Raw genomic sequence first — 22,602 nt, 5'->3', positions numbered from 1 at the left:
AAAGAGAGTTGGAGCAAGTCAGTTGGAGATGGATGGGGAGAGGTTAACGGTGACGAAGGTTGCTGGGTCTGGGGTGGTCCTGGGGCCTGGGGTGCTGCTTGGCTGGCCACGCAGCCTTGGCTTGTTGTGGCAGGCGGCAGACTGAGAGGCAGGGTGGCGCTGCTGACGACGGACGGGCCGGTGAGAAATACAGAGTAACCGTATCGGGTATCGTGATACCTCCGCTTGCGTTGTGGTCTCCCCTGCCTCATGACGTCTTGGCGCGGGGAAGCAGCGGCCAGGCACAAGATGTATCGTAATTACAGTGGTATTGTACGGCAACCATGGCAACGATTGGGCGGATTGATCACGCAGGTCGTCTGGGAATCTTGGCTGACCGTTTCATCCAACTGTGACTCTCGCTTCCGGGGATTCCATTACCATTCAGCCAGCAATAGCCAGCCCATCTGTGCAGAACTGTCCACCTAGTCCGCCTGTCCGACCTGTCCGCCTCATCTAATAGTCAATCCCGTGACCTGTCGAACAGGCTCCCGAGCGCACATCATTCTTCGAAACTATCAGCCGGTGTGTCGTTGAATGGATTGTTGAATTGATGGATGGCATTCGCCACGGTGAGCCGCGGCAAGAACCTTGATGGCACCCTGGTCTGATTGGCGCTCAATCCACTGAGAGGTCAGCTCGAAGAGTCTGAAAAGCAGGCTTTCCGGTGTAGAGTTTGCGAGTGTGAAGCCTTATGAACAATAAAAATAAAAGATGGAGTATAAAAATTATCTATAGGCCGCGACGCCCTCTTAAGAGAGAGACTTCACTCCCCCCTATATCAGATTACAAGTGGGTTATGGCAAGATGACGCGTTATCCATTCCCAGGTTCACCGGTGTAAGTCAGAGACAGCCAATGACTCCCAACTGTTCGGATCGAGATATCGGCACGCAACTCCACCTTGATCCGATTTTCCGGTCCCGATCCCGGGCCAGACTCACGACAGACATTCCAGTGTAGCGACGTCGGGACGGTCGGTCTGTCGGTGCATGCGGTGTGGTGCGTAGATCTCTCTGAAGTGGGTGACCGCATAGTGCGATACCACATCGAATTGGCGTCTGTAGTAGTGACCAGAATACATACCTACCTACAGTAGTTCCATCGTAAAAGTCTTATAGAGAGATGGCCAAGACTCCCAAGATAACCTCCACCTTCAAACATCAGGAACAGAGGACCGAGATCGCTGTGGAAAAGTGGCCGAATATGACCGATTCGGTCATGGTAGACTTCGATAGATGCATGATGAGCTTGGCATGACACTGGCTGGGTGTTGCAGGTCCGTGAGGTCCCAACCGAAGCCCCTCCAAACGCCCCTGTTGCCCCTCCTTTCCGCTGCAAAGCTCCGCAACTGATGCTCAGTCACGAAGTGGGGGTTCCCAAATTTTTCTTTCCTCCCTCCGATCCCCCCTCCAGACGGCCCCCCGCCAAAGAAAGACAAAGACCCTGTGAATCCTCGTCTCACTCTCAAACTTTTTTTCTCTTCCTTTTTCCTCATCACCAAACTCAATTCCTACCATCATCCCCCAAGTCATCCGACTTACACACAAGACACAATGGCCTCCAGCACATACGCCCTCTCCGAGGAGCACAAGCAGGTTCGTAAACAGACTATATTCCCATGATGAAGACCTCACTTACTGACTCACCGCTTCTAGCTCCTCGAGAAGTCCCTCGTGGACTCTGACCCCGAGGTCGCTGAGATCATGGTACGCCTCCGTTGGAATTGAATAGCCTCGATACATGGCCGGAACAGCAGCATTGACCCCTCCTACAGAAGCACGAGATCCAGCGTCAGCGCGAGTCCATCATCCTCATCGCCTCCGAGAACGTCACCTCCCGCGCCGTTTTCGATGCCCTCGGCTCCCCCATGTCCAACAAGTACTCTGAGGGTCTCCCCGGCGCTCGTTACTATGGCGGCAACCAGCACATCGACGAGATCGAGCTTCTCTGCCAGAAGCGTGCCCTTGAGGCCTTCCACCTCGACCCCGCGAAGTGGGGTGTCAACGTTCAGTGCTTGAGCGGCAGCCCTGCCAACCTCCAGGTCTACCAGGCCATCATGCCTCCTCACGGCAGACTCATGGGTCTCGACCTCCCCCACGGTGGCCATCTGAGCCACGGTTACCAGACCCCCCAGCGCAAGTAAGCATTTCCCAGCTTTCCCCGGATCTACGTTACCCCACAGAGAGCTAACATGGGCCTCCCTAGGATCTCTGCTGTCTCCACCTACTTCGAGACCATGCCCTACCGTGTCAACCTTGACACTGGCATCATTGACTACGACCAGCTCGAGAAGAACGCTCAGCTCTTCCGCCCCAAGATCCTCGTCGCCGGTACTTCGGCCTACTGCCGCCTCATCGACTACGAGCGCATGCGCAAGATTGCCGACTCGGTTGGTGCCTACCTCGTTGTCGACATTGCCCACATCTCTGGTCTCGTTGCCTCCGGCGTCATCCCCACTCCTTTCGAGTATGCCGATGTCGTCACCACCACCACTCACAAGTCCCTCCGTGGTCCCCGTGGTGCCATGATCTTCTTCCGCAAGGGCGTCCGCTCCGTTGATGCCAAGACCGGCAAGGAAACCCTCTACGACCTCGAGGACAAGATCAACTTCTCCGTCTTCCCCGGGCACCAGGGCGGCCCCCACAACCACACCATCACCGCTCTTGCCGTTGCCCTCAAGCAGGCCGCCTCCCCCGAGTTCAAGGCTTACCAGGAGAAGGTTGTTGCCAACGCCAAGACCCTCGAGAGAGTCTTCAAGGAGCAGGGCCACAAGCTCGTCTCTGACGGTACCTACTCCTACATGGTCCTCCTCGACCTCCGCCCCTTCGCTCTTGACGGTGCCCGTGTCGAGGCTCTCTTCGAGCAGATCAACATGACTTGCAACAAGAACCGTCCCCGGCTACAAGAGCGCTCTTACCCCTGGTGGTCTCCGTATTGGCACTCCTGCTATGACCTCTCGTGGCTTCGGCGAGGCCGACTTCGAGCGCGTCGCCAAGTATATCGACGAGAGCATCAAGCTCTGCAAGGAGGTCCAGGCTGCTCTCCCCAAGGAGGCCAACAAGCTCAAGGACTTCAAGGCCAGGGTTGCCTCTGGCGAGGTTCCCCGCATCAACGAGCTCAAGAAGGAGATCGCTGAGTGGTCCTCCACCTTCCCCCTCCCCGTTGAGGGCTGGAGAGTCGACGCTGGCCTTTAAACGGGTCAGTGTTTTGTTTCAAAAATTATGTGGAAGGGGAATGATATCCGGCGTATAATTTGCCACCTGTTCAACAAAAGGTAGAGGGCGGGGTTTTTTTCTATTTTATGGGTCATGGTTTTTGTTTTGTGTCATAGCATCTAAAAAGTAATGGTGCTTGGGATCACGGAGATATACCTCAACGAATCGGGAAATCTGGCTTGCATGGAAAAAGAGATCAAATGGGAAAGGAAAAAAAGAATTAACAGAGAAAGAAGTCACTTTCTTTTCATGGTCACTTGCAAAGAGCATATCTTGGCGGCGTTTTTGCAATGTTGTATGGGAGAGGTGATCTCTTTTTGTTACTGGTCATCAACTTGCCAGGTATTGGGTAACAAGGGGGGTAGGGAAGGAGTATGGGGTGATGATTTTATGTGTCTGAACATGGTGAGTTGGTACGGTATGTGTATGTATGTCGTGCTGGATCGAGGAGAGGCTGTTCTGGCTGGTTGCTTTTCAACCGCTTCAACGCGGTTGGTTACCCGGAGGTGTGAGGAGGGTTACATGCGGATGTGGTCGTTGGATAGCAGTTGAGAGACGAAATTGAAACACGTCCAAGTATACATGTGTTATGTGACGGTTCCTTGGGTGAAATGTAAGGCTGTGTCGACATGATCAATTTGCAGGGGGAAGCTGGGAGAAGTTGTTTGCAGGTTAAAGAGCCATCCTACTTGTTGACTTGCTAAGTCGCAAGCCAGGAAGGGAAAAGTGAAACCATGAGGACAGTCCCATGGACAATGTCAAGGATGTCAAAAAAGGAACATTTTTAACAGGACAGAACCCTCCTCCCTTCATCTTCCAACGCAAGATATTCATCACTCTTTCTTTCACTTGTCACTATCTCAGGCAGACAGCAGTCGATTGAAAACCCCGTAGATATTTTTTCTACACTAGTGTTTCTTGATGTGTGAAATAGGTCCCATACCAAACCACCTATATACCCAAGTGGCCAACCGATATCATGAACCAATACCTACAATAAACAGCCCGTACATCTATCTATCTGCAATGACTTACAGACACCCAGTTCCATCACACCCCATCCCCCTCCAACGTACAACACAGCATCAACAGAACCCAACAACGGCCCAAAACATTAGCAGCAGTGTATAAAGCGTGTATATGTACGTCTCTCTTTCGCTTCGCTAAATAAAAGCCTTGTGCTATACTATGCCACGCAACATGCTATGACTTTACTCCCCCTATCTTCCCCCCAAATTTCACCTCTATCCCCGCCTTAATACATCAACCCCTTCCTACCCCTCTCTTCCAAAAAAAAAAAGAGAAAACACTACTATAAGAATAACAACAAATGTCGGTCCCGGTCAGAAAAAAAAAGAAAATTACCAAAAAAAGAAAGAGAAGTAAGATACGTTGAAAAAAAAAAACCCAAAAAAAAACAAAGAAAGATGAAAATGAAGTTTATGACCAGTCAGTCAACCGCCCAAAAAAAACCAATCCCTTTTCCATCTCATCAGTTATACATCCCCTTACCCTTCCCCTCCCAAACACTATCATACAAACTCCCCTCACCCTCACCCTCACCCTCACCTAACATCCATACTATCCGGACTCATCATCCCCATCCCACCACCACTCCCCCCCACTTGTTGCGTCCCACCACCATCCTCCTTCTCAGTCCCGCTCTCCCCGCCCCCAGCCGCCACCGTCGGCAGCGTTATGCTCCCAACACCACCACCACCACCACCACCAACCACAACCTTCCTACTCTTATTCGGACTCCCCCCTCCCAACCCACCAACCAAACTCCCCGCATTCTGCCCCGCAGTAACCATCCCCAACCCGCTACTCTCCATCTTCTTCTTCTTCTTCGCCAGCGCAATCTGCTCCTTCGGCGGCCGCTTCTGCGGACTAACAATCTTGCCCGTCGCCCCCAACCTCGGCCTCGGCCTCCGCTGCTTCACAGGCAAGTCCTCGTCCTCCACAAGCGGCGCGTCCCCGTTAGCATGCAGCTTCGCCAAGAAGAAGTTCTTGACCAGCCCGATCTGCTCCTGGATCGAGTCCCTAGTAACCGGCTCCGACGGCGGCAGCGGCTCAAACATGTCCACCGTCCCCACCCCCGCCCCCGCCGTCTGGGTCTGCAGCTGAAACTGGTTCCTCACCCGGGATTGGAGCAGGTGCAGCGGGACAGACAGCATGTCCAGCCCGAGCTCCTTGTCCAGACCGAGAGACTTGAACCCGAAAAAGTCCTCCCCGAGGTCCTCGGCAAAGTCCCCTCCCACAAACTGCTCCGAGCCGTCGTTGAAGGCCCCCGAGCCGTCGGCTCCCGCGTCGTTGAGGGCCGGCCGGAGGAGGTCGGCGAGGTGGGCTTTCATCCTTTCGTGGAGGGTTGACAATTTGCTGCCTAGCTTGCCGACGTCGTCGCGGGCGTAGGCTTCAAGCTGCTCAATGTCGTAGCCGTTTTCGTCGAGGGTGTGGAGGATGACTTCTTCAGGGGTGTACCGGCGTTGAAACTTTGCGCCCCTTTCCGCAAAGACACCTGTGGCGGGCTTGAGTTCCGCTTCGCGATAGACGTTGAAGGTTCGGACGAGCTTTTGGAAGTAGTCTCCAGCAATGTCGGTGATGGTGTCGAGGGCAGAAGGTTGGAGCTCTTCGAAGCCGGCGTGGTAGAAGATCTTGGCTACGGAGCGCTGCATGGCTGCGCGGCAGACTTCTCCCGCCATGACCGGGCCCTCGCCGGCGAGGAAGTGGGGCTCGATATCCTGCTCGATGAAGGGTTCGGGATTGTACTTTTGGAATTGGTTTTGGTACATCTATTACTGTTAGCAAGCTATCAAAACCCAAAAAGAAAAAAAAAAAAGGAAAGAAAAAAAAAACATACCTGTGTCTGGATCTGCATCTGCTTGATGACGCTGATCTTGGAACACAGCTTCCTCGTCTCCTGCATTTGCCGAATGTTCGCATCAAACTTGTTCGTCAGCTTGCTCATGGGCGAGATGAAGTGCCCCTGAGGAACCAGCTGCAGCATGTCCTCAAACTGGTTGATAACCTGCCCTTCACCATCCTCCACCCACTGGAGCTTCGGATCAATGTCCGGGATGATCGTCTGAGGCTCATAGTACGCAGGTATGTTCTTCACCACATCATCTTCCATCCCCTCCGCCAACGTCTCCGACGCCTTGATCCCATCCTTCGACCCAGCCGCCGAAGCATCAGCCTGATTCGACCCCGGCAAAAGCCCATGCGCCTCCGCCTCCCTCTGCGACTTTAGAAACCGCCTCATCCCAGCCTTGGTCCTCAACAACGCCGGCTCGTCCACATTCAAATGCCCATCCGCAAACAACCGATATCGCTCCTTCGCTATCAACGCCCGGTCCTTCTTCGTGACCTGCTTCCACATCTTGTAATCATCATCCTCAAACGCCTGCTCCGCCGCCTCGCCCAGCGCTTGATTCAGATGAATCCCGTTCAGCGACGGCCCGTCAATATCCATCGCATCAGCATTACTGACACCGGAGTGATGCCCGTTCAAGCCGCTGGGCGTGATGGATCCAGCCACCGGCGGCGTCCCAAAGCCGTTGCTGCCGTCAATCTCGGACCCCTCCCTATGTCTCGCCAAAAGTCCATTCAACTGCAGCACCGGCTTCGTCTCCACGTTTGGGGTATCTTCTTTTTGGTCCGACTGCGCCTTCCGGGACTTGCTCGCCCCCTTTGTTGCTTTGCGACCCCGCGAGGACATGATCGGCTCGTCGTCGCTGTCCTCGTCATCTCCCCCGTTTTGTTTCCTTCTTTCCTCAGCTTCCACCTCCGCCCTTGGCCTGATGACAACATCCGGAATCAGGGGTATTAGCTTCTCGGCCTCCTTGCGCATCGAGTTGGCAAGGCGCCGGAAAGGGTGGGCCATGTCCTGGTTGTACCGGAGGCAGTTGTCCCAGATCAGGTTCAGGTCCGTGACGAACTCGGTCTTGGACTTGTACTGAAGCTGTTTGAGCTTCTTCGTCATGGTCCCCATGTCCATCGGTTGTCTGATTATGTTGTAGTAATCTGGCGCATCCCTCTTGTTGACGCGGTTCAGAAACGGCGTCGAAAACTCGGTGTGCGCCTTGAGCTCGCTGAGCACCTTATCCAGTGCCTCGTAGAGCTCCTCCTGTCCTACATTTTCCTCACTCGCCCATTTGCTCCGGTTCTTGCGGACTTCGTTCATGAGCGAGCGCAGCTCGGCATCCGAGGCCCGAACCTGGTCTCTTTTGAGGTCTATCCTGGCGATGAGGTGCTTCAACGTCAGGCTCGAGGCGCCCAGGTTGGCATTGCTGAGCGAGCCGTGGCCGCCCTGGCTCCCCGGCTGACTTGTGCTGTTGTGACCCGTCTTGTCCATCTCGGCCTGCAATTGTTTTTCTGATTCTTCCAGCTGCTGGTGCTCGAGCATGGCGGTCCGGTCGTTTTCTAGGGTGTAGAATAGTGTGTGAAAGCTGCGCTTGGCAGCCTCCTCCGTCGCGGTGCGCGCATCCTCCAACTCCTTGCGCGCATCCTCTGACGACTTGACTTTTTGTTGCGATCCATCCTCTCTGCTCTGTTTCCCAGGGGATGGCACCGAATGCACTGGGGAGCTCCCCGATTTCGATGGGGATAGCAAAGTCTTGGCAGCAGCGGCGCTAGAGTGTTTAGAAGCAATGCGATTGGCGCCGTCTTGGGATTCCTCGTCATCGTCGTCGTCGTCATCGTCGTCGTCGTCGTCGTCGCCGTAGTCGTCCTCGTCGATGACGCGCTTGGCCCGCTTGCGGGGTGGTTCTTGGATCGGCGCGTGGTCGGTCGCGGCGGGGATCAAAGGTGCGGGTGGGGTCGGGGGACGCGTGAAGGACGCGAGAGCAGCCTGGTCGTAGCCCCCGTCGTCACCAAACAGCATCTCCAGACGGCGGTTAGCGACTTGAAACTTTTGGGCGAAGAGGGCGCGGCGATGCTGGTCGTCGAGGTCGGACGCCTCAGGCATCAGTGAGGGCGGGTGGTGGCCGCCGCTGGGGGTATTGGTCCGCGGCAGGCCGTCGTCGGCAGCACCACCGTGATAACCGTGGCCTCGGTCGCCGTTGACCTGGCTTGCCGATGGCGGCGGCCAGGCATTCTGGCCATTTGTGATGGACATTGTCCGGTCCGGGGATGCTGGGGGGAGTGCGGTGGCTCGGTCGCCATGCGCCGGATATGCGCTCGTGTTCTGCCGACACCAGGGCAATTCAGGACGTCTTGGTCACATGGGAAGAAGCGTGGGCACCCAGAGAGATGGTCTGCACAGTCTCGGCCCGGTCGGCGATGAGGTGGTTGCGTATTGATGGATTCAGTCGTGGGTGATTTCGGGGCGAGTTGGACGTGAGGTCAAGTTTAGGACAAGGCTTCTGCCGTTTTTGGGAACAAGGGGGGCGCCGCGATTTTGCTGGCTGCAAGCTGCAGTGCTTTTGCCAGAAGGGACTTGGAAGGAGGAGAGGTGATGTTGTCGCGCACTCGACTTTTGAGGTCTTGATGACTCAAAACTACAGAATATGGCTCAATCCACCTGCCAGAGCCTGCTACAGCCGTTTCGCATTGTGCAATCCCCAATTTCTTGCTTCAGTCAAGCTCCTACACCCCAGGGCCATGTACCCGCTCGCGAGTTTCTGCTGCCCTGTCTTGCCCACCCTGGCTGGGGAAAGGTGAAAGTCACGTGAACCGCTGCTCGGTGCGTCCAACTCCTTGCAGAAACCAGGCCTAGGAGAGCAGTCCGTCGAGTGTGGCAAGGGACAGGTTACTCTGAGATGTCATTTGTGTTCATCCAGAAGTGATTTCTGTTTTTGTGTATTCCTGGTTTAACCAAGTCCAGTGCCAGTCCAGCGCTCGACCTGCAGTGAGGCTCTGTCTCTCTGGAATTACAGCACTCTCCCAAGCGGGCAGGGATTCCAGTTCCCAGCGGCAGGCCTGCCACCCCCACCTTTTCCTCCCCCAGAGTTCGGCCCCGTTTTGTCCCGCTACGGCGCCACGTTCAGCCCCTCTCCCCCTAGCCCACTGAAGCTCCAGGCGGGTACTGCAGGAAGCCGAAACCTGGAACCCAGCAAGCTCACCCATGGGCAGCAGCCAGCCTCAGAAGGTAACAACAGCAGGCAGCTCAAATCTGACATGACCTAAACCAACGACAGACTCACAGCAAGAAAAAAAAAGAAAAAAACAATGACGACGACGGAAATCACTCCTACTACAGAAAACAGTCAGCCTTCATCTTGGTGATTCATCTCACGCGCGCCCAACGTCATATCTGTCACAGACAGACCGACAACCTTAGCAAAACAACCCCACGTTCAACCCCCGAGAAATAGCCAAACAAACCACACACAACAACAACAATGAGAATACGGCTCCCCTTCGCAGGTAACCATTCCCCATTCCCCATTCCCCTTCTCCCCACCTAACCTTATATATACACCATCCACTAACATCCCGCCCTTCCCCCCCCCCCCATCAACCAGGCGTTTTCACCCTCCTTCTCCTCCTCTCAGCCTACGCCGGCCTCTCCACCCTCCAACTCTCCCCCTCCCTCCCCCTCAACGACAAAGCCCTCCACTTCCTCACCTTCTTCCTGTTAACTCTCGCCTTCTACTGGGTAATCGACACCACCCGCCGCCGCACCCTCAACCTAACCCTCGCCATCTGCACCGTCGGCGGCGGCATCGGTTCGGAAATTTTGCAAGGCCTTCTCCCCAACGGTCGGGAGTTTGATCCATATGATGTCGTCGCCAATTTAGTCGGTTCGTTGGCGGCGGTGGGGTTGTGTTCGTGGTATCATAAGCGGATGCTGGAAAGAAAACGGCAGAGGAGATATGGTGGCGAGGGTGGTGCTGGGGAGGAGCTGGAGAGGTTGCATGATGGAGAGGAGGAGGATTTGGAGTTGGGGGAGGGGTTGGGGTTGGGCAGGAGTTTTGATGGGCAGCAGGAGCAGGGTGTGACGACTGCTGCTGCTGCTGCTGCGACGGAAGAAAGGGGAAAGAGTTTGGAGGAGGAGGTGGATAATTGGGATGAGAATGAGGTGGACAACTGGGATGATGAGGAGGAGGAAGAGGAGGAGAGTGAGGAGGATATCGGGGGGGCTGCTTCGGGTGCTGGGAGGGTGGGGGTTGTGAACTGGAAGAAGAGAGCAGATTAGGAACCTGGGTGACGACTTGCTGGTTGATGTTCAGGTCTTTGCCAGAAAAAAACAAGATATCACAGAAGCTGCATGGATATTGGAAACCAACAACGATGATTATTGTTTGGGGAAAATGGGGTGGCGTAATTTATTTACTGGTTTATGGTGGTTGTGTTTGTGGGTTTATCGCTCGTTATGCTAGATATGAGGGTGGGTTTTGGATGGAAATTGTATGATCTACCTTCGGAATAAGCGAGGGGGGGACGTCTGATGTTGCTCTCAAGTCAACAGCTGGTGAAGTATGGGTTCAAATTAGCATCTCGTATCAAGCATGCTTTGCAGGTTACCAGAACTAAAAATGAGCAACGTTCTGGCTATGAGGTTACACCCCTTGTCTACATCGACTACTGCATACTTCTCAAAATCTCTTTCTCGATCTATCCAACCATCAAAGCCCCCTCAAAACCCAAAACCCTCCTTGTGAAACCAAACCACCCTCCCCCTCCTCACCCAAACACCCACATACTCCCTCAACTCCCTCGCCATCTCCTCCGGCCCGCACACCACAACCGCCACCTTCTCCTCCTGCCCATGCCTGAACATCTCATCCACCACCCTCCTCAAATCCGGCCTCTGCCGATTATGCAAACTGGTAAACCTCCCCCCCGTCCCACCACTACCGCTCCCGCCGCTGTTACTCCCGCTCCTCCGTCTAAACATCCTGCTCATCTCCGTCCCCTCCGCTCCACTCCCCTCCCCCCCATCCTGCTGTTGCTGATCCCAAACCCCACCCCTCGTCCTCCCCTCCGTCACCCCCGTGACATATATCTGCACATTCTCATCATCCATCAACCCCTCCCTCAGCAGCGCCCACGTCGCATCCCCCGCAGTCCTCACGCTCCAAACCATCTTCACCTTCGCGTTCGGGTTCTCCGCCACGACAGATTTGTACACCGGCACAGTGAACGTAGCCCCTACACCGCCCGCCACGAGCAGCACCCTGTCAAACTGGCCGAGATTCGGAAAGTGCGTCACCGATCCGTACGGCCCCTCGATGTTAAGCGGGATCTTCCCCTCGTTTCTCGCGTCGGGAATCGACAAACTGTTGGCGGATCGAGAAGGAGGTTGCTGCTGCTGCTGCTGCTTAGCCAAAACAGCATAATGCCCCAGCGCAGCCGTCATCGGACCCCCATTGTGCCTCGCAATCATCGTCACCTCGCTCTCCTGCTCCCCCACGCTCGCGACAGTAAAAGGGTTGAACAGAAACTCAAACAGCAGGTGCGATATGCTCGTCGGGTCTTGGAAAGTCGCTCTTGCTGCTGCGGGGATGGAGAGGTAGATGTGGCTCCCCGGGCTGCCCCTGAACCGATTGATCTTGACGTGAGGGATCGCAGCGCTGAGTTTGACGAGGTTCGTGCCCGGGATGGACTCAAACTTTGCGTGGCCAGTCACCGTGTCCATTTTTCTCGAGATCAGATCGACAAAAAAGACGAGCAGGGCCTGGATCATGTATGACCTTGCCGGGGCGGCGTGGAAGAGGATGAGGAAGGGGATGGAGATGGCGAGGAGGAGGTGGGTGATGAAGAAGAGGCGGTAGGAGAAGCGGCGGACGGGGCGGAGGGCGGTGGTGAGCATGAGGTTGAGGGAGAAAAAGGCGACGACGCCGGCGAGGACGAGGGGGACGCCGAGGCGGTAGAGGCGGTTGTTTTGGATGTAGAAGTTCAGGTAGAGGGCCGCGTGGATGAACAAGAGGGTGGTGGTTACCCGGGCCGAGACGCGGTGCCAGCGGTTGACTTGTTCGTGGGAGGATTTGAGGAGGTAGGAGAAGGGGTTGAGGGACTTGAGGGAGAGGAGGTATTGGAGGGGGTATTGGGAGACGGCGACGATGCCGAAGCGTTTGGTTAGGTGGAGGTAGTCTGTCGTGACTGTTAGCATCTCACTTTACATGGATGTAGAGACACAACTCGCCCTCTCCCGTATCCTTGACTGAGAGCACCGCCAGCCAAAGAAACCACACGACCCCAAGAATCCATTCTATCAACTGTCAGCTTTCACCCTTGTACCTACACCTCCCTGAAAAAAAAACAAAAAAAAAAAAAACTCACGATCCCTCTGCCCGTAAACATGCCCCGCCGCAACCACATCCTCCCCCAACCACCACCGCAACCGCCTCTTCCTCACGCTCCAAGACCTCACCCCCTCCTCCCTCCGCTTCTTCATCACCGGCGAGCTCGGCACAGCAGCATACTCTCCATTGGCACTCCCATCCACCCTCTCCCTCACAACCCACTTCGTCAGCCTATACAGCAAGATCAACACCACCGGTAGCAAATCCGAAAGCTGAGCCGCAAGGCCGTAGTTGTCCAGCGCCCGGCGCCGTGCCTGCTTTTCGGCTTCGGTCAGGCCTTCAATGAAGCGGTAGGTGAACAGTCCCATTTTGTCCAAGTTTTCTCAGTGGTTGTTTGCCATTCCCCGAGGCTTCCGTCAAGGCAGATCCGGTGGTGTATGTATGTATGTAAACAGCGAGTGAGGCTGGACCTCGGAAAGTTGAAACAGCAACACGAGTAATGACCAAAGGAAGGTTCAGCTTCAGCCAGCTGCTCTCCTCAACAAAAACATGGAACCGCGGCCAGACCAACACAAAAAGCTATTAGCATTCCTGGACACTCCACGCAAGCCACGTTTTGACACCAGGTCCGCCGAGTGAGCGGGGTGGGGCGTTCGTCGGGATATTTTGGAGATCGCGGGAGAATGTGGGGGCAGCAGAGCAAAGCTGTCAAATTGTATCAACAGGGGTCATACCACATTGGGGGTTAGGGTTGTGTGCTTCACTCCCCCCCGTCAGTTATTCTGCGGAAGGTGACCGGCGGTGGTTTGGGCCCTTTCGCGGGTGCCATTCCACATGTTCCAGCAGTCTCGTTACCCAAAACAACTTGACCACCTGGCTAGTTGGTGCGAGAAGGGTATTGAGGTGGCTGCTGGTGAAGTTGCTTGGATGGAGTAATATGTAACTGTGGTTCCCTCGGGGGTGGTTGATGTTCCGCTCAGCATGTCGACTACCTGCCGCCGGCCCTTCTGCAAATCCATCTTCTCGCCTGTCTCGTGAAGCATTTCTTCAGGTGTTGTGATCTGCCCAACCGCTCAAAGAGTACGACGCCGACACACCTACTGCAGGTACCATCAAGACAATACAGGGCCTTAACTCACATGTAGCTGTTGAAGCGCTGCTGATACGCCTTGCAGCCGTGCGAGTTCGTCCTTTTATTTCTGCGGCGTGTGGTCTTCCAGTAACTCAAGTGCAATTGCGCAACCTAAGAAATCTTCAGCCTCGTTAGGAAGGCAGTCGAGAGCGCCCATATGGAGTGTAGTCAGCAACCGAGATTCATCGCCCAGGCGAAGCCGGAGATGTACCTGTCATGACTGTAAGGTGTGTCTACATTGTACCGTCTATAATCTAATCACGCCAAGGTCCATCTCCCACAAACAAAAACATGTACGTTTACAACCTCCTCCAAATTTCAACCCGCGCTTTTCCCAACCCTCGGCTCCACGCTGCACCACCCAATCATACAAAAATCTCAAATCCAACCCTCCAGCGTCAATTTACTCTCCTCCCACCTCTCCCACCTCCCCCACCTCTCCTCGCCCTGCACCACCATCCCCTTGACCACCTCCCTCCTCACATCCAAATCCTCCACCTGCCCCGTGATCTCCAACCACTTCCTCAACAACCCCCTCAGCTCCTCCTCCCCCTTCCCCAGCACATCAACCCCCCTCTCCTCCAACGCCACCCTCACCTCCTCCACCACCAACTCCCCCTCCCCCCCGCCCTGCACAATCATCGCATCATCCGCCACAATTCCACGCCAGCCTCCTCTCCAGTTTCCCCTTCCTCACCACCCCCGGATAAATCCACCCCGGCACAAACCTCGGCCTCCCCACCCTCAGCACCTCCCCAACAACCACATCCAACCCTCCCCCTCCCCCTATCCCGTACAGCATCCCTCGCCCGTTTCCTCACAAACCCTATCCCTCCCCCTGATTCGCCTCAACCTCCCCTCGGCATCCAGACACGTCAACGGCGTGAACCTTCAGAGTTGCGGCGCCCCCAGTATAACCACAGGCGTGAACTCGGCGCAGACAAGCAATATCAACGAAAGGGGTATCAGCCTCCCCAAATCATGCCTCAACCGGGACTTCAGTATCAGCGCCGCGCGCGTGTCGGGGTAGGGTTTCAACTGCTTGAGCGGCTCAGGCAAAGAGTCGAGGGGCGTGTAGCAGAGGCGGCGGTTCACGAGGATGGATTTGAGGCCGGTTTTGTAAAACGTCAGGATGGCCTTGCCTTTGGCGAGGAGGTTCCGTGGGAGGGAGAGGGAGGGGTTGTTTTCGGGGATGGAAAAAGGGGGGGGACGGGTGGTGGGGGGTGGGTTGATGGTTTTGTTGTATTGGATGTCTGGGGGGGTGAGGTTGAGCGGTAGGGGGGGTTGAGGGGAGGAGGAGGTGGAGGTGGTGGAGGTGTAGGAGGAGGAGGAGTTGAATCGGTGCTGGAAGTGAAGACGTGAGTGAGCTATGAGAGTTGAGTTGGACAAGGCGGCATGATGAGATTTTGTGAGGCCGAGTGGGCGGTAGTGAGCAGCAGCGCGGTGGGCGCTGAGGAGGATGGGGGTTCTCATCGAATCAATTGGTGTCGATTTGGATTGTTGACTCAAGTACGAGAGTGCAAGTTAAAAAAGAAATGGTTATGGTGAAAAAATCAGGGAACATGTTGTGAGAGTGAATGAGTTAGACGTTGCAATTTCACACCGTTTTGGTGGTGTAAGTCAAGCCAGTGATTTTTGAGAACGCTGTGGTTACGTCAGGATTCAGGCCTTGCGTTTTTTGGTGGTCTGTGCTCCGTTGCTGGCGCGTTCTTCATCTAGGAAAAGAGACAGGGGTCAATCACCAGGAACCAGGGGTCAATATTCACCCAGAGTCTTTCTTGCCCATTTGAAGATACGATGTTGTTCAGTGAAAACCTCGATTGCTTATATAGAACCGTAATCCTGTTCTAAAAAGACGACCCAGCCTTGACGGCATCACGTAGTTGCCCTGTAAGAGGATATCTATGCACCTCCCTGATCAGCAATAGGACGCGGGGCAAAATATCCATCATCTCTAGCTTGACATCTGTGGAGTTGTTTTCTCTCCTCCCAACCACACCGTCTTCTCCTCTTCACCAACATCAATCACTTCTTCGTTTCAGAAACATACTTCACCCATAATCCTTAGCCACCATGGCCCCCACCGCCGTCTTCACCCAAAACGCCCCCGCGCCCATCCCGCAGCTCAGCCAAGCCATCAAGCACAACGGCATGGTGTTCTGCTCCGGCTCTCTCGCCACCGATCCCAAGACTGGAAAGTTCATCGAGGGTTCCTTCCAAGATCGTGTGGTAAGAATCCATCCATCGCTCCTTTCTCGGATACCTTGCATATTTTGACACACAAACCAGAGACAATGCCTCGACAACCTCAAGGAGGTCCTCCTAGCGGCGGGAAGCAGCCTAGACCATGTCGCAAAGGTTAATGTCTTCTTGACCGACATGAAGAACTTCAAGGACATGAACGAGGTTTATGATCAGTTCTTTACCAAAGAGCCCAAGCCGGTAGGTCTTGCAACCTTTGCCGGCCGATTGAGTATTTGCTGATGGGGGTGCATCGCATAGGCGCGGACTTGTGTAGCTGTTTACCAGCTGCCTTTGGGGACTGATGTTGAGGTGGAGTGCATTGCTGCTGAGATGCCAAAGGCTAAGCTCTGAGAGATGTGTACTGAATCACACGTATTTTCAACGATGCGCAACTTTGTCCAACCCAGATCTTTCCCCTGCCAACGCTACCGACACCGTGCCCTTCCCCCTTCTCTCAAAAGTACCCCTACGAGCACTGATGATAGTACTGATTGATATTCTTACACGTAAACCCAGCCGCGCACCTGGTGCAACCAGAATAATTCTGCCCACCGCACTGCTGCCACTGCGCAGCCTCGCACCCGCTGTCCACCGGCTCTGGCTGGGTCGGGACCGGCACCTCCTCCACCACTGGTTCAGGTTGGGTCGTCACCGGACCTGATCCTCCGCTGCCGCCGGCGCAGGTGAAGAGGGGTGGGCCAGGGATGGTGTACTTTGAGGACGTGGTCATGGAGTAGATGTTGACCAAAATACCCGGGTCGTTGGACTTGTAGATGCCGGGGATGGAGTACGTCTTGGGCGAGACCGCGCCAGTCCCGCCGACGATGTTGATTTGGGCGCATTCCATCTACAAACCTACGTTAGCACCATGTAAGAGGGGGGAAGGGGGAAGGAGGAAGGGGACGTACATAAAGCTGAGCACCACCTGACGAACCAGCGCCGTGGAGAGCAATCATCTCGGCGCGGAGGAGGTATTGGCCCGGGGCGATGCAAGAGGGGATATCACTAGTACTGATATCAACCACGAAAGTTCATACAACAGAGAGAGGAAAAAAGAAAAAAAAAAAAAGGGGGGGGGGGGGGGGGAAACAAACATATAATGCAACCCAGCATTATTGATAACCTTGCTGGTCCCCCAATTCCCCCCGTTATAGCCATCCTCCTGAATCTTGAACCACCCCCCTCCAATCCCCGTGTCGGTCAGCGCATTGCTAACCTTTTTCAAATACGCCAACGTCGGCCCCTTGTGGGAAGCATCCATGACATTATTCGGCCCCGAAGTCAGCGTGTGCCTCCACACCGCTTTGACCGTCGTGCCTGCCTGGACGGTGATGACCTCATTCGACTTCATTGTCGGGTTTGGCCCCCCATTGCAGGCCAAGTCATTCGAGTTAACGTTGGTGATCGGGCCATCATAGGTGGGAGTCCGGATAGCGTGCGAGACAGGATACACCTTGCCCCCGGCATCGAGCTGGACAAAGATGGTATGAGCCGTCGCCGTGGAGGCAGCGGCAAGAAGGGACAAGAACTTCATCTTGGGGCAGAGAAACACCTGGTGATGGTCAAGACTGAGCTGAGGAGATCAACATGGCAACGGCGTCAAGACAAAGAGTCTCTTTATAGCTTGTTTGCAGTCAAGCTCATCTTGGGTGTCAATGACACCTCTTGTATACAACTTGTCCAATCGCTGTGCTCCCGCCCATGTGCCGGGGTGTTTTGATAAATCTATTTACATGGCCAAGCCCTGGTTCCGCGTCGTTTTGCGTGGGCAGAGTTCCCGCGAAGTCATGTTGCGGCGCATCGAGGGCGGAAGGGGGAGGTCCGGATTGGGGGTGTTCAATTTATTTAGATGGGTTTTGCTCCCCAACCATGCCGAGCGGCTCGACAGCCCGAAGCAGCGCCGGTTCGTGGTTTGCGAAGATGCCTAAGAAGCAGGAGGGTTCGCCGGGTCTGTTGAAGAGTGGTGTTTTGGTCTATCTTTGGATGGTATGGCTCGCCTAAGAATCAAAGACACGTCATTCACCACGACAGGTGCTTGTCAAGCTTGAAGAAGAAGATGTGAGATGCATTGATACTTGCGCGCAGGCATCAGACTCAGATGCGGCCACCACTGTTACTCGCACGTGGACAGCAGCAGAATAGATTCTTCGATGACTTGGAGCAATGGCGAGGCGTGGTCCACGATCATTGCGCCAGCAATAGCTGGTGACAAGAGATCGAGCGCATTGTTGAAGTTTCGATCCAGATCGAGAAAGCTCAAAGTTAACATTCTCAAAAACATTTGTGAAGTACCGGAATAAGATTTGCGGTCTTGTGATGGAGGAGGAAAAGGCAACAGTGATGGCTTGACCCGACTCTGGGTATGGTCTCTCTGATGCTGCTGTGAGACGCTACCAGGTGTCCAAAGGTGCCGGGTCCGGGAATGCACCTCAATGTTGCAGTTTCCTGGGGTAGAGAGGTGGATTTTGCGGGGAGACGTGTGCCGGCATCCCCAAAGTGCCGGTCTTGGAGTTTGGGAGAAGGACGAGCGAGCGAAGGATTGCAACCTGTTTGTTATTTCTGGCAGCCCGGTTTCGATGTGGTCGGGCTGGTGCTATTGCCCAGGATTGATGTTTGCTACGTAGATGTTGGTTGTCGGACGTCCCCGTTCCTTCTCAATGCTCAAGAAACTGGTTGGGAAAGGGCATCCAACACCAGTTGAACCACATTTGCCCCTTCCTCATCAGGAGCAATCTCGTTACCGATTCATCATATTCCCCAAGATTTGCCCAACGGTTCGTGTCTTCTTCGTATCCCTATTTTCTGACCTCGGCATCCACTCACCATCCATTCGCTAGCAGAGAAAGGAGATTTGGATCAAGGCCCCCCCCCCCCCCCCTCCCCCTCGACCCCTGTTCTCCAACCCAACGTCCTCCAACCACCTCCATCACATACCCAATCCGTCACATGACCCAATGGCAGACCACCCCCAAGAATGCAAAGAATGCGTCTATCGAGCCCTAAGAAGTTGGAGAAAAGGGAAAAGCTAGCGACCGAGGTCGAGACCACGGCCGGCACTCCAATCACCAAGATGGCTTCCGTCAAAGGTCAACCATGCGTCTTCTGGAGCCGTCCGAGTCCCCGGATTATTGCACGACGTAACGCACGTGTGGTCCATCCTGTCTCTCGGTAGCGCTACCCCGGATTTGCCCAGATCTGGGCAGATCCCCCTTCCGATACTTCACGAGTCATGATGCTGGGAACACGACGAACTCTGGAGTCTGGAGACTTCGATGAGTCCACTAACAACCTCATGATATCCACAGTGGACCTCGAGCTTTCAGCTTCTCTAATTCCTGCCTGTTTCCGCCCGTTTCTTTCGAGATTCCAAACCACCCAAAAAAAAAAAAAAACACTCTTCACGGGAAGTCGTCAACCCACGAAAACAAGCAGTCAGCCTCAATACTTGGCTCTGCCCTATTACCTCGGCTTCAGTACCATCGTGCCGAGTTCTAGCGACGGTTTCAACCAAGTCGGTGCTGCCAAGGGGAATCAAGAGCCATGGTCGACGCCACAGAGCGTCATGAACAAGCTGTTTGGCGTCGACACCCATCGTATGAGCCCCTCAACGACCTCACCATTCCCCCAGGCCTGCCCCCAAAGACCTGGCCAAGACAAGTCCAAGACTTTCCCCCGCACTCGTTCGAACCAATCGCAAGCAACGCCTGAACTCGGTCACGTCTCGGTTTGGAATCGTCGACATTTTAGCTTCCGCGCCTAACGCAGCCTCAAGACGTGCTAAAATGCGGAGAAAATTGGAGCCAACCTGCCACTGTGCCACTGTGGATTCTCGAGTCTGGGGAAGAGGAGACAAGCAGTGGACCTGTTTTCTCCGCAGTTCTCAACGAACACTGGGAAAAGGGGGGCGGCACTGGCGTGCGGCAAGGTGACCGCGAGATGATTTCCGGTACAAACTTCACTTCAGTAGCCTGCTGCCGTCAGTCCAGCCTGCAGCACTACCGTACAACAAAGGACCAATAACGTTAGTCTGGTCTCGCCTCCACGTGCTTGGATGTGCACGCTCAACGGTGATGCCATCCTAATCCGGAAGTGAATTCCATCTGCTGAGATTCACCGAAGATCTGAGAGGCCACCAGATTCCCCCGCCAACTTTTGCTCACCCCTTCCCAGAGTCTTGGTAAGAGGGTCCGTTCGTGGGAAACGGGGCCGGAAAACCTGGGGTTGGCTCCATCTGTCAAGGCGGGAAGGCGGGCTCGCCCCTCTGAATGTTGGGAAATGGAGCCCTTTGCTTACACGAAAGAGGCGGTCATCGCCGGTTCGATCTGGCCTGTACGAGAAAAAAAGATACTGCGACAAGGAGGACCGGTGTGGGCTTTCCGACTGTTTGAGCGTTTGGAACTATCGGCTTGAGTTGGCAGGATGCGTGGAGCTTACTGGCATCATGGATCTAGAGTGGTGGTGTATAAGGCAGGCTTGCTGTCCGACGTTGCGGCGCTGCGATAGGTCCGGCTCCTCTTGGCAACCACCGGCCTCGGTTTCTTTCGAGCAGAGAGCAAGGATGCGGTGTGAGTGACATGCAGCCGACGGTTGGATTGGACAGGGGACCTGGAACTTGGCCTCGACTCCAAGACCCTACCTACCTAGTGTGCTAGTGTAGCGTGCAGTCCAGCTCGATGGAGACGGTAGCTAGCTGACAGGATGCGGGGGAAATGGAGTAGCTATGGGGAGCTGTGACGGGGATGAGCAGAGTGCGAGTTGCTAAAGTCGATCAAGAATGCGACGGGGGCGAGGAATGGGTTGGGGTACATTAGACACGACTTTCCCATGCTGTCGTCCTTCCTTCTTCGTCCTCACCTCCTCACCCTTCAAACCTCGACCGCCCATCCCCCCCCCCGTTTCAGCCAAACAGCTCTTCCAGTCGGAGACCAGAAGGGCACCGCAACCCCCCCCCCTACGACCAGGGAAGAATGAACTCCTCTTCGGAGAAGGTCGCCGCCGGCGAAGTCAACAACATTGAGAATGCTGACTCCAAGGCTGGCTCCAAGGCTGGCTCGGATGTCCACCGCTCGCCTGCCGACTTTGGCTTCACGCCAGAGCAGGAGAAGGCCATTCTCAGACGGGTCGATCGCCGTCTCGTCTTGACTGTCGGTGCCATGTACTGCATCTCGCTCATGGACCGTACCAACTTGGGTGCCGCCAACATCGCCGGCATGGGTGTTGATCTCGTCTTGATTGGAAACCGCTACGTGAGTTGCCATTTGTCTCTTGGGTTTTGGACTGCATGGCTAACATGATCGACAAACAGTCTCTCATCTCCCTCTTGTTCTTCGTCACCTACATCATCTTCCAGCCCCCATCCACCATTCTTGTCCGCAAGATTGGTCCCAGATTGCATTTGGCTGCCATCACTGTCTTGTGGGGTGCCGTCATGATTGGTATGGGTTTCGTCGTGAACTGGGAGCAGATGGCCGGCATGAGACTTCTTCTCGGTGTGTTGGAGGCTGGCTTCTTCCCCAGCGCTGTCTACCTTTTGAGCACCTGGTACACTAGATGTAAGTCAATCCTGTGTTATCATCATGGTGAGAACTTTGCGCTGACATGAAGAACAGATGAGGTCGGAAAGAGAAACGCCGTCTTCTATCTCATTGGTTCTTGCGCCAGTGCCTTTGCTGGTATCCTGGCTTACGGAGTGAGTTTCCCCGGATATATATGTGTCTTGGCATCAGCGAACCAGTAACTGACCGATCACAAACAGATCATGCAAATGAAGGGCCTTGCTGACATGAACGGTTGGAGATGGATCTTCGTCATTGAAGGTATCCTCACCTGCGTGCTCGGTCTTGTCGGCTACTGGCTCCTCGTCGACTTCCCCGACTCCAAGAGAGAGTCCTGGTCTTTCCTTGGCCCCACCGAGAAGGAGTGGATTTGCGCTCGTGTCAACGCCGACCGTGGTGATGTCAAGGTCCAGGAATTCTCCATCAAGAAGTACCTCGGTGCCGGTCTCGACTGGAAGATTTGGGCCTACGCCATGATCTTCTTCAACACCACCACCGTCACCTACGCCCTCGCCTACTTCTTGCCCATCATTCTCAACCTCGAGCTCGGATTCTCGGTCGGCGAGGCTCAGTGCCTGGTTGCTCCTCCCTATGCCTTTGCCGCCATCATCATCTACCTCTCTGGCTGGATCGGCGACAAGTACCACGTCCGCGGCCCCGTCATTGTCGGAAACATCATCCTCTGCATGATTGGTCTCCCCATCATGGGCTTCGCCAAGAGCTCGGCCGTCCGCTACTTTGGCGTCTTTTTCGTCACCGCCGGCGCCAACGCCAACGTCTCGACCGCCCTGTCCTACCAGGCCAACAACATCCGCGGCCAGTGGAAGCGCGCCTTTTGCTCGGCCACCTTTGTCATGTTTGGCGGCATCGGCGGCATCGCCGGCTCGCTCGTCTTCAGAGGCGAGGACGCGCCCCACTACCGCCCCGGTCTCTATGCCTGCATTGCCACCAGCGGTCTTACTCTGATCCTGGTTGGCATTCTCAGCTTGAGCTTCTACCGGTCCAACAGCGCGGCCGACAGGGGCGAGAAGGAGCTTGAGGCTGATGGCGATGAGGATTATGAGCCTGGGTTCCGTTACACTTACTAAGTGTGTGTGTGTGGAATTTTGTGATTAATGATACCTGATTGATTGGAATAGGGATGATAACTATTGGGATGGCAATTGTTTGGAATTTTTTTTAGCACTACCTATGTGAGGAGGATATACCTGATCGAGATGATGATAT

The 22,602-nt window shown here is 54.9% G+C and overlaps 7 protein-coding genes across 7 annotated transcripts; 4 read left to right on the top strand and 3 right to left on the bottom strand.

The window, feature by feature from the left end:
- Positions 1–1,594: 1,594 nt before the first annotated feature.
- On the top strand, positions 1,595–3,177 carry PODANS_5_8990 (uncharacterized protein; the record flags this gene model as incomplete). The annotated part of the gene is made up of 4 exons (XM_001904682.1): positions 1,595–1,636; positions 1,697–1,747; positions 1,816–2,180; positions 2,247–3,177. The coding sequence occupies 4 exons, from the start codon at positions 1,595–1,597 to the stop codon at positions 3,175–3,177; spliced, it is 1,389 nt and encodes a 462-aa protein (XP_001904717.1).
- Positions 3,178–4,821: 1,644 nt separating this feature from the next.
- Positions 4,822–8,372, bottom strand: PODANS_5_8980 (uncharacterized protein; the record flags this gene model as incomplete). The annotated part of the gene is made up of 2 exons (XM_001904681.1): positions 4,822–6,048; positions 6,117–8,372. The coding sequence occupies 2 exons, from the start codon at positions 8,370–8,372 to the stop codon at positions 4,822–4,824; spliced, it is 3,483 nt and encodes a 1,160-aa protein (XP_001904716.1).
- A 1,225-nt stretch (positions 8,373–9,597) lies between these two features.
- On the top strand, positions 9,598–10,394 carry PODANS_5_8970 (uncharacterized protein; the record flags this gene model as incomplete). Its single annotated transcript, XM_001904680.1, has 2 exons — positions 9,598–9,622; positions 9,721–10,394. The coding sequence occupies 2 exons, from the start codon at positions 9,598–9,600 to the stop codon at positions 10,392–10,394; spliced, it is 699 nt and encodes a 232-aa protein (XP_001904715.1).
- A 441-nt stretch (positions 10,395–10,835) lies between these two features.
- PODANS_5_8960 (uncharacterized protein) lies at positions 10,836–12,827 on the bottom strand (the record flags this gene model as incomplete). Its single annotated transcript, XM_001904679.1, has 2 exons — positions 10,836–12,292; positions 12,482–12,827. Coding segments are annotated over 2 exons (1,803 nt in total), but the record flags the coding sequence as incomplete, so codon positions are not given.
- A 2,822-nt stretch (positions 12,828–15,649) lies between these two features.
- Positions 15,650–16,171, top strand: PODANS_5_8950 (uncharacterized protein; the record flags this gene model as incomplete). The annotated part of the gene is made up of 3 exons (XM_001904678.1): positions 15,650–15,805; positions 15,866–16,018; positions 16,079–16,171. 3 exons carry the CDS (start codon positions 15,650–15,652, stop codon positions 16,169–16,171), a joined length of 402 nt encoding a protein of 133 aa, XP_001904713.1.
- A 115-nt stretch (positions 16,172–16,286) lies between these two features.
- PODANS_5_8940 (uncharacterized protein) lies at positions 16,287–17,354 on the bottom strand (the record flags this gene model as incomplete). The annotated part of the gene is made up of 2 exons (XM_001904677.1): positions 16,287–16,667; positions 16,833–17,354. The coding sequence occupies 2 exons, from the start codon at positions 17,352–17,354 to the stop codon at positions 16,287–16,289; spliced, it is 903 nt and encodes a 300-aa protein (XP_001904712.1).
- A 3,433-nt stretch (positions 17,355–20,787) lies between these two features.
- On the top strand, positions 20,788–22,463 carry PODANS_5_8930 (uncharacterized protein; the record flags this gene model as incomplete). Its single annotated transcript, XM_001904676.1, has 4 exons — positions 20,788–21,066; positions 21,126–21,372; positions 21,430–21,509; positions 21,576–22,463. The coding sequence occupies 4 exons, from the start codon at positions 20,788–20,790 to the stop codon at positions 22,461–22,463; spliced, it is 1,494 nt and encodes a 497-aa protein (XP_001904711.1).
- Between the last annotated feature and the right edge of the window lie 139 nt (positions 22,464–22,602).

This window comes from Podospora anserina, chromosome 5, assembly GCF_000226545.1.
Source record: "Podospora anserina S mat+ genomic DNA chromosome 5, supercontig 9".
In the NCBI taxonomy this organism is placed as follows: domain Eukaryota; kingdom Fungi; phylum Ascomycota; class Sordariomycetes; order Sordariales; family Podosporaceae; genus Podospora; species Podospora anserina.
The sequence above is the reverse complement of the archived record's forward strand: the minus strand, read 5'-3'. Positions and strand labels throughout refer to the sequence as shown.